The 16,356-nt window shown below is 40.9% G+C and overlaps 2 protein-coding genes across 3 annotated transcripts; one reads left to right on the top strand and one right to left on the bottom strand.

Moving 5' to 3' along the window:
- Positions 1-192: 192 nt before the first annotated feature.
- flcn (folliculin) lies at positions 193-9,773 on the bottom strand. The gene is given in 13 exon segments (XM_026999215.2): positions 193-518; positions 860-962; positions 1,072-1,188; positions 1,536-1,659; positions 2,029-2,142; positions 2,224-2,284; positions 2,286-2,370; positions 6,123-6,214; positions 6,384-6,550; positions 6,911-7,132; positions 7,412-7,558; positions 7,760-7,969; positions 9,691-9,773. Coding segments are annotated over 12 exon segments (1,650 nt in total). The 5' UTR covers positions 9,691-9,773; the 3' UTR covers positions 193-310.
- Positions 9,774-9,858: 85 nt separating this feature from the next.
- Positions 9,859-16,061, top strand: leng9 (leukocyte receptor cluster (LRC) member 9). 2 transcript variants are annotated; one of them, XM_026999216.2, is made up of 7 exons: positions 9,859-9,949; positions 10,044-10,147; positions 13,352-13,451; positions 13,709-13,827; positions 13,929-14,086; positions 14,173-14,341; positions 14,550-16,061. In XM_026999216.2, exons 2-7 carry the CDS (start codon positions 10,078-10,080, stop codon positions 15,440-15,442), a joined length of 1,509 nt encoding a protein of 502 aa, XP_026855017.2. In that variant the 5' UTR covers positions 9,859-9,949; positions 10,044-10,077; the 3' UTR covers positions 15,443-16,061. The 2 variants fall into 2 exon arrangements, with proteins under 2 accessions (XP_026855017.2, XP_026855019.2); XM_026999218.2 differs by lacking the exon at positions 9,859-9,949 and having other exon boundaries at positions 10,059-10,147; positions 13,712-13,827.
- The last annotated feature ends 295 nt before the right edge of the window (positions 16,062-16,356 follow it).

Here is a 16,356-nt window from a genome sequence, read left to right as displayed (position 1 = left end):
CTGAATGGGTTTTGCAAATGACTCATTAAGAAATACTGCTCTCTCAAATAATCATCCCATTCTTTTTTTCTGTTTCCTTGCCACACACACACACACACACACACACACACCACACACACACACACACACACACACACACACACACACACACACACACACACACACACACACACACACACACACACACACACACACACACACACACACACACAGTAGTCTCATGGGAAAAACAAAAAGTCCTTAAACCCATGCACACACATTCATTCTGTCTCCAATTCGCAACAAAGCTTTTGTTTCCATGCTAGCTCTCTCACTGACTTGGAGTCCTCTCTCCTCCTCTGACAGCTGTCATTAGATGGCTCTTGTAAGTCTTGCTGAGTCCAGTCATCCAGAACTTTAGGAGCCGCACATTATCCTCCTCCCCAGGGCCAGTGGCTCCCAGCAGGGCCAGAACCTTCTGAGTGTCCTCTCTACCTCTCCCATCCACCTTGGAGAACTTAAACAGCACCTTCACTTTGCTGTGAAAAACAGGGAAGTAAGTGAAGTGAAGAGACAGTGCAACACTGCTCATTAAACACTAGCCTTACACAAATAAAACAACTTGCTTTTTCTTGTCCTTTTTTTTTTTTTTAAATCCACATTTTAGAATAGTGCCTAATTAAGCCATTCTGTACCCAGTAATTGTGCTTCATAATGACCCCTTTAAAGCAGAAGCAAAGTGAACAATAAATTATGAAAATAATTTAATAATTTTAAATTTGGAATCCCAAAGATTTTCTGCCAACTCGAGATCAAGAACATCTAGAAGAAACTGAAGAACTGTAGTCATAAAAAATTAAGAAATGGAGGAATAACTGACTTCATCCACTCTTCCTTTAGACAGAGCAGGCAATGAGACACCACATCCACCGACAGATTCTCATTGGCCAGTGCCACCTCAATCTTATTCAACAGTGTTGGACCTGTGGGATTTGGAAAGGAAGAGAGAAACTCAATGTACATTATAAAAACGGTGAGCTGTGTTTGTGTGCTGTTGGGCTGTGTGCAGGCTTTTTGTCTTTTATAGTTTACCTTTGTCAGTTGGTTGTGTATTTGCACTACTGATGTTGAAGTGGTACAGTGAAAGGATGTTATCATCACACACACCTCCCTGTTCCACATTCAGAACATCTACCAATACTGTAAACTCTGAAAAATGAATAAAGAGGTCAGTGTAAGAATGCTTCAGTATGAAAACAAAGCAAATGCATATAAAGTGTCGACACGGTCAGAGTGGCAGAACTGATTGGTGAAGCATTAAGAACCTCTTCCCAGTGATTCACCATCACATGATACAAATTCTCTACCAAACCTTAAGTAGTCTGCACTCCCTCAGATCCAAGGTTTTAGAGTTTGTTCATGAATAATCCATTTAAAAGAAATAATCAGGGAGTAAGGGTTCAGGCTGTGCAGACAGTATGCCAGAACGGCTCTATGATCTATGATCTCTCAGGTGTTGATATTTTGCAGCATGTAATTTTTTTTTGCAGACATACCCGAAGAGGTGACGTGGGCTGGGATTTGGACGTCCGGGCTGAGACCCAGGAAATTGCACCGATATGCTTCCTCATAGTGTGAGCTGTAAGCTACCACCCGGACACAACCAACTGGGAGCAAGGCCTAGTGGGAGCCAAGAGACAAGGAGTGTTCAGTTTGTCTTATGACTTCTGTCAGTATTTTTAAGTCAACAGGTATGAGATACTTAAATCAGCTCATATAGGATTACACACAAAGATGCCATCTGTAGAACCAATTTATTATTTTTTTTTAGTGTTCTGTATAAATTAAGCAAGGAACATTACATCATATACTATACACTGAGGAAGACTAAGAGACATTACATCTTATTCTGTATATTGAACAGCACTTAACCAAAGTCTTGCCAGAGGGAGCTTAACTTACAAATCGATGCTATAAAACAAGACAACTGTATAAAAGGGTACTCTGTTTTTATACGAGACATCATGTCCACATTCCTGGTTAGCTGACCTTGAGCACATTAAAAGCTGACTGGATAAGACCATGGTCCAGCCCTCTCCAGATCACTTGGTTCCCCATTAGAACATGCCATGCCAACTGCCGGAAATCTGCACAACCAAGTACCTGCAAGAACAGCCAAGAAAAAAAAAGAAGGCATGTTCAAGATGGCAGCTGACTGTTAGAGCTCACAAAAGGTGAATATACCTGTCTTAAATGCCTGAGGGATCTGAATTTTGTCCATGAGGGTCCTTTGCCCTTTCCCATCATCACCACACAGAAAACCTCTGGCCTGTGTGCTCTCTGACTGGACTTTACACACAACCCCCTCTGCATTCATCTCCTCCTCTTGTTCTAAAAGTAAAACAAACAAGATGGTTAACTGACTTCACATTAAGCCATCTTGAGACATTAATCTGAAATACTGAGATCTTTTATGGCTTATTTCTACCCCAAGACATACCGATGCAAGATGTTCAGACATTGAAGGATTTAAAAAAAAAAAATGGGCAGGGCTGTAATTTGGATCAAAATTTTTGTGAGCGCCATAACGTGACCTTCTTCAATAAAGTAATAACCACACTGCCTAATGTGTGTATGCATAATACGTTTTACATATTTAATGGCAGACGCACTTATTCAGAACGACATACAAAAGTGCTGTGTCATTTTCTTATAAAATCTTTCCTAACTAGTCAGTAGGTTAGAATCAAATTGAACCATTGAACTATGATAATACTAGATACAGGAGTCAATGCTGATACCTAGAAAGCAATGCAAAATGATCTCAAGTACTTCAACAATAAGTGCAATATTAATCAATAATAGTGCAATATTAGTGCATGATTAGTGGTCATCTAAAGACTCCACAAATAGATGAGTCTTCAGTCTGTGTTTGAAGACTGCAAGGGACTCAGCAGTCTGGATAGCCAGTGGAAGTTCGCTTCACCATCTGGGAGCCAGGACAGAGAAAAGACGTAACGCTTGTTTTTCATGAGACTTGAAGGATGGCATTTTAAGGCATAATTGAGGTTCAAAATCCTCAAGGTATGAATCAGGCTTTGAATGCATCATGTTGGGAGGGGCTGGCCCATTTTTCACATTGTAATCGAGCATTAGGGATTTAGGGATTTTTTTCTAGGGACATTAGGGATTTCCAGTTGCAGGCAGCTACCGGAAGCCGGTGAAGGGAACACAGCAGTGCAGTGATGTGTGAACTTCAGACAACTGAAGACCATTTGTGCTGCTGAGTTCTGGATCAATTATAAATGACTCATGGCCCATAGAGGAAGACCATGAGCAAGTAATGAGATGAAGCTGTCAAGCCCTCTGATCACAAGAGACTGCAGAAGCACCTGGGCAGCTTCCTGTGAGAGAAAGTGCTCCTTCTTAAGTTGTGAAGGAAAAACATGCATGACTGGGTCAGGTTTGAAAAATTAGCTGAGGATGATAACTGGACTTCCAAAGTTATGCCAAGGCTACAATCAGCTTCAGACAGCAAGATATGAAAGAAATGGCGAGATCAAGGTGAGGATTGGGAGTTCTTATAATGTACAGAAGCTCTGCCTTGCTGGGGTTGATCAAGTGATGAGTTCAAGTGATGCGTTGAAGCAATGTCAACCAAGCATGCATGTTCTCAACTGCAAATAAAGACTGGAACCTACACTAAATTAAACTACAGTTTCAAAAAATATGTTAATGTTCTTATTTTAATTTACAACATTTTAACCTGGGTCATTCTGCCTACCTCTCTGCACGCAACATTTTTAAAAATAGTCAGGAAAAAAAAAAATTATTCAAGAAAAAAAAAATTATTTTGAAATTTAAGGTGGGGTTAAATCTTGGATGTTGATGGAAGTATCAACACAAATCTCATTTATTTACTAATGCGAGCTCATAACATACGATTACAGTTCAGACAGTTCAGGCTATTTTGAGGGAAAATGTATGCAGTCAAGCTAGTTCGACTTTAGCAGCTAAGTGCAATAGACAAATGTATGAAACTTCTAGTTTTGTTCATAGCTACCAACTGCTCCAAGCTGAGCTGAGAACAAATGTGTCTTGGGTGGGAAGCTTTTAAACAGTGTAGGTTACACTGTCACAACATTATCAAAATATCACACAATATTCCACATTTCATTTCAGAACTGGAAATAAATAAAAAAACAAAAAACAAAACAAAACAAAAAAACCAAACTCCCAGGTCTGGACCTTGGTATCCACACAGCTAGTTATGGTCCTTAAACTGACCCGATGGAAATACTGCTAGCGCAGAGCCACCACGGCGTCGCTTCAGGACCACGGAGAGCAGCCATTCGCGGAGCTTATGTAGGGAATGATAAAAGCATCATGTATCTTTTAAAACCCCTTCCATCTCAACCAACCACACGCAACTGGCTGCAGGTTACTGCATCATTAGCTAGGCCTAGAGATTCTGGAAGCTGCTGCTGCTGCTGCGGTTTCTCAGAAAAGTTGGACAGCTTTCGGGATTAAATAAAAAAGTCCAAATCAGGATGGTTTGATACAATTACTGGTACATTCCCTGTATGTGATTTCCCCCCTCCCTCATTCATTGCAAATGACTGACACAAAGAATTTGAAATGGACTATTCACGAGGTAGGTTGGTTATAAGAGGTACCTGTTGACGTCTCAACACGTCCTATAAATGAGGAGGGTTAAGTGTTTAGTTGGTGTTGTGGGTACCACAATCTCATCTATAATAAAATGCTCCAAATAACAATTACTCTTAGGCTTACTACAAACAGTATATTCATGAATGAGAATTAAAGCAGAGCTTTTGGAAAAATTAAATAGGTCATGGCATTGAAAAGAAAAATCACATCTTAAATGCATTCAGTGGTGTAATATTCTTTACTATAAAACATTATGCAGGTTTCGATGTGAGTTGTTTAAAGTAAAATAATCCATATGATTATGCCAGTTAACTTTAAGATAGTCAGGTTATTCGTGCCTGTGCATTACCACCTGCACCATGATTATATTTTTATAAACCTAATATTGACAGAGACTAAGGAAAGATTCTTATAAACACTTCATAACTTCTAAATTCATACAGTATCACAATCTGTCACGGTTGGCCTCTCTTACTGACCCTGTCTCCATACTGTCACATGTCTTTGTTTTGCTTTACTTCCTTGTTGTGATTCTGTTCCTTAGTTTCATTTTCTCTACCCCTGACGAGGTGCACCTGTGTCTTGTTAAATCTCATTGCATGTGTAAAATCTTATTGTGTGTGTGCTGGTCATTGTGAATCAAAGCCTGTTTGTTCTCCACGCCTTGCTCATGATAAACAATGGCTAGGATTAACACACAGGTTATTTCCAAGCATCGTGTTTTCGTTGCCTGTTTGTTATCTCAAGTCTTAGTTATTTGTTCTTATTGCTGCTGGTGTTTTTGTTATAGCCTGCTTCCCCTTCATCGTGTTTGGTTTGTTTAGTTTAATCATGAATTCCTGTGCTTTACACATTTGTTCTCTGACCCTGGACTGTTAAACAATTACGATTCTTGCATTTCCCCATAATAAAACTCGCTGTTCTCAGCGTATGGGTCCGCCTCCTAACTGCTCCCCGTCACACAATCATGCATGTCTTATTTACGTTCACTCTTACTCACTGCTGACCCGATAGCTTTCAAATGTTATTTTTGCCATTTGCAAAAAAAGGAGATTATATACAAATACAAACTTTCATCAGATTGAAAATAAACTGTGCAAAGCAGATGAGCCTTCCTGCTGGTGTCACCATGCAGGCGTGCGTTCCTGGGCAAAACTATTCTGCATAACTAGCTTTCAGCCACTGAATTCCTGTGCTCCTCAATGAAATGCTGCATTTGTTTTGTAGAAATGAGAGGCAGTGTTTTTTTTTTCCATTCATAAACTAAACATCTGAGAGATAAAGGATACACTTACAAAGGTAATTATAAAATGTCTGTCTCTAGTTACATTTTATTTAATGTAATTTAAATGTGCAGCACAAAACCAGTACAGATCAGGATTTAAGACAGTAAGGATGCGTAGCAGGATGTTAACTAATTTTGCACATGTATTGCCCACAAATAGCCAGTTGAGATCACAAGAGACCTCTACCTGTTTGTCTTTCAATTAGAACGAGTGTGTCTTCTGTAGGAGCTCCCTCTAGCAGCTTCTCGGTCAAACGGCTCCCACAAGCCTTCAGCAACCTGCAGTGTACACAGTACATCAAGCATGAGACAGCAGTTCTTGTACCACTGTAAGTCAGTACCACTGACTTGGATGGGAAAAGCAAAGGGGAGGACATAAAGGAAATGTCTATGCGGTGACCTCAAATAGAGTGAGACTGGTAAATGAGGAAGCTTGCGCATGTCATACCAGCTGAAGGAAGCGTGCAGGCTGGCCCACAGGTTAGGGTGCTGGGTGAGAGAGGGCAGAGATCGGGCTGCGTTGCCACTACGTTGATGAGGGAACACTGCTGGAGAGAAAGCACTGTTCATCCGAACGGCCCTCTGAGGGCACACACCCTGCTCGCTGTCAAACACCTGCAGTCCAAAGGCAGAGGTCACAAACAGACTCGGCATGTGTGTCAACTTTGGGACTATATGCATTTATAAATACTGCTCTTGTTCTAAGGCTTTCTAAATTTAACACATCTCTATCATTATCTAGTGTGTGAACGACGTTGCCCCCCCCCCCCCCCCCCCCCCCCCCCCCCCCATTTACTATTGTACAGACTGTACTATTGCACATTGTTCAGACATGGTGCACGTAAGCGCCTCAGGATCCTGGGATCCTAATCAGGAACCTAATCAGACAGAAGTAATGCCACTTTTTCATGTACTGAAGAAGGCTTTAAGTAGGCACCATTCCTGGCCTTCCTGCTGAGAAGAGGAGCGCAGTACCTTGAGCGCTGTGCTCTGTAGGCTCTGGATGGTGAGTTTGAGGTGGCGCAGCAGGAAAGGCCAAGAGTTGATGAGGTAGATCCTGTCCATAGCAACCATGACGATGCTGTACCAGCGCTGGAAGCCGCGCGCCAGGCTGTCTTTGATGAAGAACGTGTGGGAGAAAACAAAGCCGTGCTGCTCGTCGCCAAAGAAGATGGGCCCCTCCCTTCCCGGACACACCTGCACAAGTCACAGGCACTGGCATAGTGAGGTATAGATTCAAGATGAACAGATTCATCCATAGTTGGACTAGGCTTATGGGAAATTAAAGAATTTGATTCCTCTGCGTGTCCATATGCAAGGCAAAGTTAGCTGGTTCTCAGGTCATTGAATTACAGCATAAATATGGTTTGTTTTTATGATCTGAAGATAACTGGATAATCTGTATTATGTTTTTTAGTTCTCTGATGGTTTAAGGTTTCAGCAGACAAGCAGACACACTCACACAGACGTGCTCACCTCACAGCTGAGACTGCGTACACATGCCTGACGCACTACACTGAACAACTGGGGTTGACGTGGGTGCTGATGACTAAGGTAGCGAATGCCTGTCTCGGTGTCCATGCTCACAAACCCGGGGTGGGAAGCAGGCAGTGAGCGGCAGCCCTGAAAGTGGAAGAGATCGAGCAAAGTTAGTGGGGAGGTGGGCAGGGTTTGGATGGGGACAGAGAGAGAGGGAGAATGCGAGAAAAGGAACATGAGTCCATCACTCAACATTAAAAGTATGACTTGTTGCTGAACAACATAACCACTCACATACTGCCAAATAAGCCAGAGAAAATGGCAAGCACTTCTTTTAAATCTCACCTCACACATGTCAGCTCTTTGTGTGGCAGAGCTGTTGGCTCGCATGGTGAGACCCTCTCCCTCTCGGTCACCTTCACGGTCCATGTCACCAAGAAAAGCCAAACCAGGCTGTGGTGGTGACGGTGAGGGTGGATGGACAGCCTCAGTGCAAAACAAGGTCCGAGGACCATGGAGTTCGCAGAAGTGACAAAGGGCAACTAAAGCATTCATCTGGAAGTAATTGAAGTTCACTGGAGAATGAGTGCATAGGCAATGCTGACAAAATTACAACATTTCAGACTCCAGCAACACTGATGTGCTTGATAAACTTGCATCAAATCAACATCCATCATCATGCCACCACCAAGTAAATGATAACGTAAAATGACTTGCTCTTGACAAGGTCCAGACTACTGACTATAGTGAATAACACTGCCTTCTATATGCCAGGAATTTCTCTAGCCTCTCAACCCCCCTACCAAAACAGCTCCCTTACCCATCTGTGACAATAACTTGCCTTACTTGATAATGTTTACAAGATGTTTCTTTTACAAGAAAGTGTCAGCTTTACATGGTCAGATCACTGTTTTGGATAAATGTTAGTCTGTTCTTTCTGTTAACCATGCTTGTACATGACTTAAAAAAAAAAAAAAATTCAACTATATTTGTTTTAAAATGGGGGGTGGGAGGGGGTAAATACTGCTTAGGCTGTTGAGTATTTTTCTAAGTCTTGAACATAATCAAGTTATTTTTCTTTTGATAATGCCCAACTTGAAATACACAAGAACAATCTTAACCAGTGTCAAAGATCAAGATGTGCTACAGGACAGTGGTGTTCAAACAAAAAAAAAAAAGTATTTTAGCCCTGCAAACATCCAGGCAGAAAGTGACAAAGGGTGAACAGTACAGGACGTTGGAATGTCAACAAATTGGCTAAAGTTTATTGTATATGCAGCTGTTCACATCACCTGCACATACAACATGGTGGAGACTTTTCCAATTATGCTGTGGGTCAGTGGATAACTTTAATAGGTTTTAGAATAATTCACAGTCTCAATAACTGGTATCTATTCAAAGCCTTTCTTCATAATGATTATGTCTAATTTCTTTGATGATAATTTCGTCTACAAGTAGAACTCGAACTGAAATTGATTAAAAGGAGACTACAGTCGTAAAGCTTATATAAGCAAGCATCATATTAGGAAATGTAGCTATAATGTACATTGTACTTACCTTTTTACCGTTATGGACAGATTCCCAAAACGGACTAGTACTGAACAGTGATCTAACTAACTAGCAATAATAAAACATTTCAACGGCTCTCAGGATTACCGTTCAGCTAGGTGTAGTATCTCATGAAGCTTTAGATAACTAAGCTACCTAGATCGCCAAACTTAGTTGCCTAGTTAGCTAGCTAGCCTAACCTAACCTAGCTGTGTGCAATGTGTTGGGTTAAATGTTACTTAGGCAGCTAGTAAAAATAGAAAACGTATGTAGTCTCGGTTCAGTCTCAATCCTCGTCAATGGCAAAAAAGAAAAAAGCAATTACTCTACATTTCTCTGTATCTCTTCCACCCCAAAGTCCATTAATAGTAGCACATTTTAATTGCGATTACACCGCTCCAGGATCCTCCTGCACGCCATTACCCTCGATGGTCATGTGATGGGCAGTCACGCGCTGTTTATAACACAGCAAGCATGTGACTCACATTAGCACTTAAATATAAACAAACGAAGCAAATATAAACATCAATGACTACACTGCTTCTCTTTAGATTCATATTGCTCGTTACCTCGTGATTTAAAATGCTTTTAAAACCATTTACTCTTAAGTCACTGAATCGCATAATCGTTCCTGACACGCCTTCTAAGTAAAACTACAAGGCCCACAACCACGACCTGTACAACGTCAACATGACGAATCGAGTGTTTTTACTGTGGTAAAACGTTACCTTATACTTTCATTGACGTTGTTGTTTGTTGCTGCGGTATCCAAGACAGGGTATACACACCAGTATGAGTTAGAATAGTAGATACACCCTGAATGTCTCGACTGGTTTGTGTCCAAGATGATGTAATGGTGCAGAAACATCGCCGTGGCCGATATAGCTCACGAGCTTCCTTGTTAACTGGCCAGTTTGGTTTTTCGAGGAGAACTGGCTATCCCAGCTAGCCGAGCTAGCTACTAACAGCCATTATAACGTATAACAGGTCTGTTACATCCGACACCATTATCTAGCTAGATAATTAAGGCTTTAATTCTCTGAGAAGTAGCGGTTCTTTCTTTGAATATATCGTATCTTAGCTGGGGCACGTTTGCCTGAGGGACCTCGTCTGTCATGGAGGGCTGTGAGAGTTCAGGAAAATCCTTCGCGGAGGAATGGGACACGCTGGCACAAGCCCAAACAGGTATTTATTTAAAGCTATCACTAATGTTAGTTTATGACATTAAAATAGTTAGTGTTGTGTCATTTAAAACTGGTATTGTGTCCTCATTGTGAACAAATGTTTAAAGATGAAGTAATGAGAAAAAAAAGATCAAAGTCCACGTAAAAGTCCACGTCATAACTACCTTTTTGGATTTGATGTGGCAGAAAAGTCTCTTTGATGTTTACTGGAGTTATGAAAAATTAATGTAACTTGTTCAAAATTTTAAAACTTTTTGGCTTTTTAAATTACTCCGTGTTCATAGAATAAGCCTAGGTATACTCAAACTAGAAGAATTGGACATTATTAGCTTGTGTATGCATTACATTTTGCTCTGGCTGACTTCAAATAGCTCCAAACCTATGTTCCAGCTGACATCAAATCCATGTGCCACCGGTGTAGCGGATACAGAGGTAGTGGGTGATCTTGGCAGGTGTGGTTTTGGTACCAGGGTACTGCTGTTAGCCAAGCCATCTGGCATAGGGGAGGAGAACTTCTAGGGACGAGGAATAGGACCCTCCGGACCAATGCTCTGCCTCCGGATCACTGCCTCCTTATCTGCTTTTACAACCTCAAGCTGTAAGGCCCGCACCCTCAGTAGCTCTATCTCGTGCTCCTGCCTCTTGAGTTCCAACTCCACTTCCTTTAGTTTCAAAGCCAGCATTGGGTCACTACCAGGAAACTGGATGACTTGAGGCTCTATGCGTAAGCCGATCAGAGAGTCGTCTCTGGTTTCCACCATTGACGTGCCCTGTGTCAGGTTCACCGCACACCAACAGGACCACCACGTTCTGGCAAAATGCCCTCTTGTACCAAGCAGGCCTCTAAGACTTCCTTGATCTCCCATGTTGTGGCTGAACAGGTCACCACAACATCAAAGAAATCCGCTAGTTTCAACAGGTCTGCCTTTCTACACAGGTCAAACTGCTCCAGGGTAGGACAAAGAGTAAAGCTAGACAAATCAAAACTTGCCATCCTAACAAAAATGCTCCCAACACACTATGGAAAAACCCAAACTGCACACAACACCCACAGCCACCCCACCCACAAGAGAAAACCACCAACCAGCATAGACACACAAAAGGGGCAAAAAAAAAAAAAAAAGTTAAATAAAAAACCACACAACAAAAGGACAAGCCCCCAATTATGTTATGACCCTGTCTAGGCTGTGAGGCCGTAACATGGGGTTTTGAGTAATACAACAGTAGAAATGAGTAATGGGATGAATAAACAGACAAAGTTTACAGCAAGGATCTAGTGTATTTACAAGTGTTTGGTATTTAAAGTAAATAAACTGGTGCAATTGCATCAGGAGTGACCAAGACCAACACAATAAACAAAACCACGACCGACTAAGCTAACAAAAATAAACTTTAGTGACTACACTGTTAGAACAAAGATAAACCCACACTCCCTACCACCAGTGTGAAAATATATACAGGACAATGTACACACAAGATACAAGAAACATATATTATCCAGCAATCAACCAAAGGGGCAAAACAAACCATAAATCAAGGGGCAACTCCAAAATCTATCAAACACAAACTCAAAATGTAGCAACAAGTCAAAATCAACAACACCAAACTCTTCTCCAATGAGCCCTCAAGCCAAATCCTTTGTCTCTTCCTCTTCCTTTTATTTTGTTCCTCCACTCACTGGAAAACCTGGTGTGGATTAGGATGGGGACACCAGAGAGGAAGAGGCAAAACCTGGAACACAGAATGCAGATATACAGGCGGACATAACATTTGCGTTACAAGAAGGCAAAAAACCCTTTCAGGTTCAGGTTAATGTGAATGTAGCCTTAGTAAGCTGGTCTCAGAAGGCCTGAATTTATGAATGATTTTCCCCTGTGTTGACATACAGAAAGGTTAAAATTCTATTTCAAATTGTGGTTATAAGCATCGATTAAAAAGTGGAATAATAATTTGACGATTCTCTCAGATCAAAACATGCCTAATACATACGGTTATTTAGCTATACAGTACATGTACAGAATGTGTGTTTTAAGCTTACTATACCATGATTGTGACTTTTTCACGTTTGTGCTGGGTACCAAAAATTCAGTGAAGTATCATAATTTACAAACTCCTTGTAACATATACAGAATATGATGCTTTATTCACATTATGTTTCCTGGCAAAAATCTAACTACTAATGTACATTGTTCCTCAACCCAGTCTTTAGAGCAGACCACAATTTTGTTGTAACCTAGCTCAAAAATGTAGGCCCTTAGTCTAGCAAAAACCCTTAATAAGGCAAAAGAGAGTGTTGAGTAATTGAATTTACATCTTGTTTTTATTGTTGGCAATAATTGCACAAGAAACACCCATTCCACTAGTCATATGCACTGACTAGTGATATGGAGCATAATTACTGCAAAAATGTGTGTGTATATGTATGTGTGTGTGTGTGTATGTATGTATGTATGTATGTATGTGTGTGTGTGTGTGTATGTATGTATGTATGTGTGTGTGTGTATGTATGTATGTATGTGTATGTATGTGTGTATATATATATGTGTGTATATATATATGTGTGTATGTATATGTGTGTACGTACGTACGTAGGTACGTACGTATGTACACATATATATATATATATATATATATATATATATATATATATATATATATATATATATATATATATATATATATATATATATATGAATGAATGAGAGAGAATTGCAGTAATGACGCCATAAGCAACAACTCCCCCTTGTGACAACAGAAAGACAAATATTTTTGTCTTGCTGGGGCTAATATGAATGTTGAAGGTGTCACAAGAAGAGGCCCATTTCATGTTATGAATCTGTAACTATTAATCTATAACCAAGAGAGATTTATCTTTATGGGTTTTTTTAATGATATGTGATTTTTAATTTTTTTAAATGGTAAAGATTCCCACTAATGCATTAATGAGTATCTTTTATCTTTTTGAGAAATTCATAAAAATTGCAGGAATTATATTACTATTGATTTGAAAGAAAGATGGAATCATAATGCAAAACCTATTACTTATTTACATCTGCCTCTGTTACATTTTGTGAGCTCACCAAAAATAAACTAGAAAATGCGTATTAGATTTATTATTCTTTTCTCAACAGACTTGTTACTTAAATATACAATTGACTTTTCAGTGAAAAACCTGATGCAATTTAAAAGATGTTTTCTCACTCAGAACCCGATGTGGCTGCAAAGGACCCAACAGAACCCGACGTCTGCAAGTATTTTTTAATGGGCAGGTGTCACTTTGGGGACCGATGTCGACTGTCTCATAGGTGTGTTGGTCACTCAAGGGCTCGGGGTGGGGTAATTGACTAACCACACTTGCAATGTCTGCATCATATATTTTTGCTGTACTTGACTTCCCTGGAGAGTTTTCAAGCAGCAGGTGATAGTTTGTTAAAGATTTGTTTCTATGCTGAACAATTGTGCTGAAAGATGAGATGGTATCTTAATAGCCCAAACTCCTGAAAAGCTCCTAATGTACCTCCTTTTCTTCCTTGCTCTTCCTCCCCCTCCCCTTCCATGAAAGCAGCCTGTCTGCAGATGTGGTTTGTAACACTCGACAAGCAAAAGACAAAGGCAGCAGAAACCAGAGGACAAGAAAAAAATCTAACAAAACAGAAAAGGCCAAAGGCAATGAGACCAAAGGTAAACGTGCTTTTAGCATACATATCTTGTTTTCAAGCATAACTCCTTGGTGTCCCAAAAATTCTCATCTGCCAACCTTTTCTTTTGCCTTGACCCCCAAGAAGTTGATAAAAAGCCGCGTATGCGCACAGCCGATGATGTCATTTCCAGGATTTTATGGGATTCTTCCGTGGACCCAGGTGACTTTGTGGTGGGCCACCTGGACCGCTTTCTGGGGGTCCTGGAACGCCCCTTCTCTGACTTCTCGTGGGATACTCAGGTACAGTAAGTTCACCAAGCTCAAAGACTGAATCTTTTTTTAATGTTTAAATTGCCATGTATTTGAGTCACTTTTCTTTTTCCCAGGTGTGTGACTGTGACTACTCTGAGGAAATGGCCATTCCTCGTCACAGGATCCAGTATTTCAGCTATAAAGGCCAGTGTGTATGGGACCGAGAGAGCCGCACAGACCGAGTGTTTGGCTCTACAGGACAGACGGTGGTGCCCCCGTTTGATATGGAGGATCTGCTGCTAGGTGAGGTTTATAATCTTTAAGATTTTCCGTAATGTTGAAATCACATTATATTATATTATAGTTTCAGTGCTGCATAAATCACTCCACTTTTCTGGCTTATCATGTTCGTGCTAAGCGATACACGTTTAATTTTTTTTTTTGATGACATAATGTCTTTTTCATGTTTGTTCTTAACGCCTCCTTCCTTTGGTTTTGACAATATTACCAGAGAATACCGAACTAGAAGTAGAAGAGTCATCTTCTGAGAAGACTGAGCTGGGGGAGTCTGTAGAGTCCGACACAACTGCAATTGTTGAGGATGGACCTCTCAGTGTTGCTGGAGACACAACAAATGGAGAGAAGGCCAAGGATGCTGGATATTCTGGCCTAACTCAAGAAGCAGAGGGACTCTCCATCTCTCCCAGAAATGAACCGCCAGCAGCCGAGGAAGAACGGAAAGATGCCTGGGACGAGGAGGAGGAGGCGAAGGTGTTGGCAGCGGCGGTACCTCCAGGGCCACTTCCAGGCCGTGTGCCGCGGAAGCCCACCCACTTCGTTTGCTTCCGCGTGGACTCTCCTGCTGCTCTCTTGGCTTTCCAGCGTGTGCAGAGGAAGGTCCTGACCCACCTCCCCCAGTCAGAGCCCTTCTGGGTCAGCCCAGCCACGCTGCACGTCACTCTCACTCTTCTGGTCCTTCATGACCCCGCTGAGGTGTATGCTGCTGGCGAACTCCTCCGCTTCATCATCAGGGGCCGATACAAGCCACCCATCTCCGTCTCCTTTACCCCCAAACTGAAGCACTTCAATGGGAAAGTTCTGCACCTGCTGCCGCAGCCAAAGTCAGACATTCAGGGCCTTAATGCCCCTCTCCAACAAGCCTTTAGGGAGAGAGGCTGGCTACACCGCCACTCACGAGACCCCACGTACCACCTGACCCTGGCCAAAGTAGAGGGGGAGGGTGTGTGTAGGATGTTTGAAGAGGTGGGAACCATTAAATTTGCTAAGGATGTGAACTTTGGCAAGCTGGAGGTGGACAAATTATATCTGTGTGTAAACAACACACCAAAGACAGAGAGTGGCTTTTATGAGACAGTGTGTGCTGTGCAGCTCCCCACTGTGTAACAGTGCAATGTTCAGAACTCAATCCTAATGATTATAAACATATAAGTCATAAGGTAGCAACTTTAACCAACAATTAAACAGATCTCCTCTGGAGCAATAGCCCCTAACAAACACTCTTGATTGTACTTACTGTACCAAAGACCATAATTATTATTTTATTAGTGTCTGTGTTTAGGTGTTTATTATTCATTAATGACAGTATTTTAGTGGTGAGCTCAAAGCTATCACACACACCAAAACCTTACAGAATCATTTTGACACTTGAATTTAATTAACATGAGTCATAATTAGTAGAGTCTTAAATAAGAGTCATACATATTTGCTCTAAATTTTACTATTTTAATTCTACCATTTTTTTGGTTCTATGAAGGAAAAATTATATCCACTTGTTTGTAGGATATTGCATTTTATTACAATTTCATTCAATGTACTGCAATGCTCCGTTTTTTGTATACAATCAGGATAAAGATAAATTAGTTATAAAAATAAATTTGTAATACATAGTGTAATATGTTTTTATGGTCAAGGCTTTAAATAATTTACTAGCAAGAAAAACTACCTTGTGAAAATGTTGAGACATGTGACTTGGCAAAAAAAAAAATAAATTGACGTGACTGAATATTTAAATCTACATTTGTTTTTATTGGGGGTGTGTGTGTGTGTGTGTGTGTGTGTGTGTGTGTGTGTGTGTGTGTGTGTGTGTGTGTGTGTGTGTGTGTGTTTTATTCCATGTTCTTCCACAGAGGGTCTGTAAAGAACCACCATATATCTTTTCATAAGTTCAGAGCATGCATCCTTGTTTGGACCAGCAATAACAGAAAGGCAGGGCTGTCGGTGCTTATTTATTTATCTTGTTTCTAGGACGTGAGGGAATTTGATGCTTTGCTGTTATAATGACTCTATACTATGCCACG

Source organism: Electrophorus electricus, chromosome 10 (assembly GCF_013358815.1).
Source record: "Electrophorus electricus isolate fEleEle1 chromosome 10, fEleEle1.pri, whole genome shotgun sequence".
NCBI lineage: Eukaryota > Metazoa > Chordata > Actinopteri > Gymnotiformes > Gymnotidae > Electrophorus > Electrophorus electricus.
Note: the sequence above shows the minus strand (reverse complement) of the source record. Positions and strands in the feature narration are given on the sequence as shown.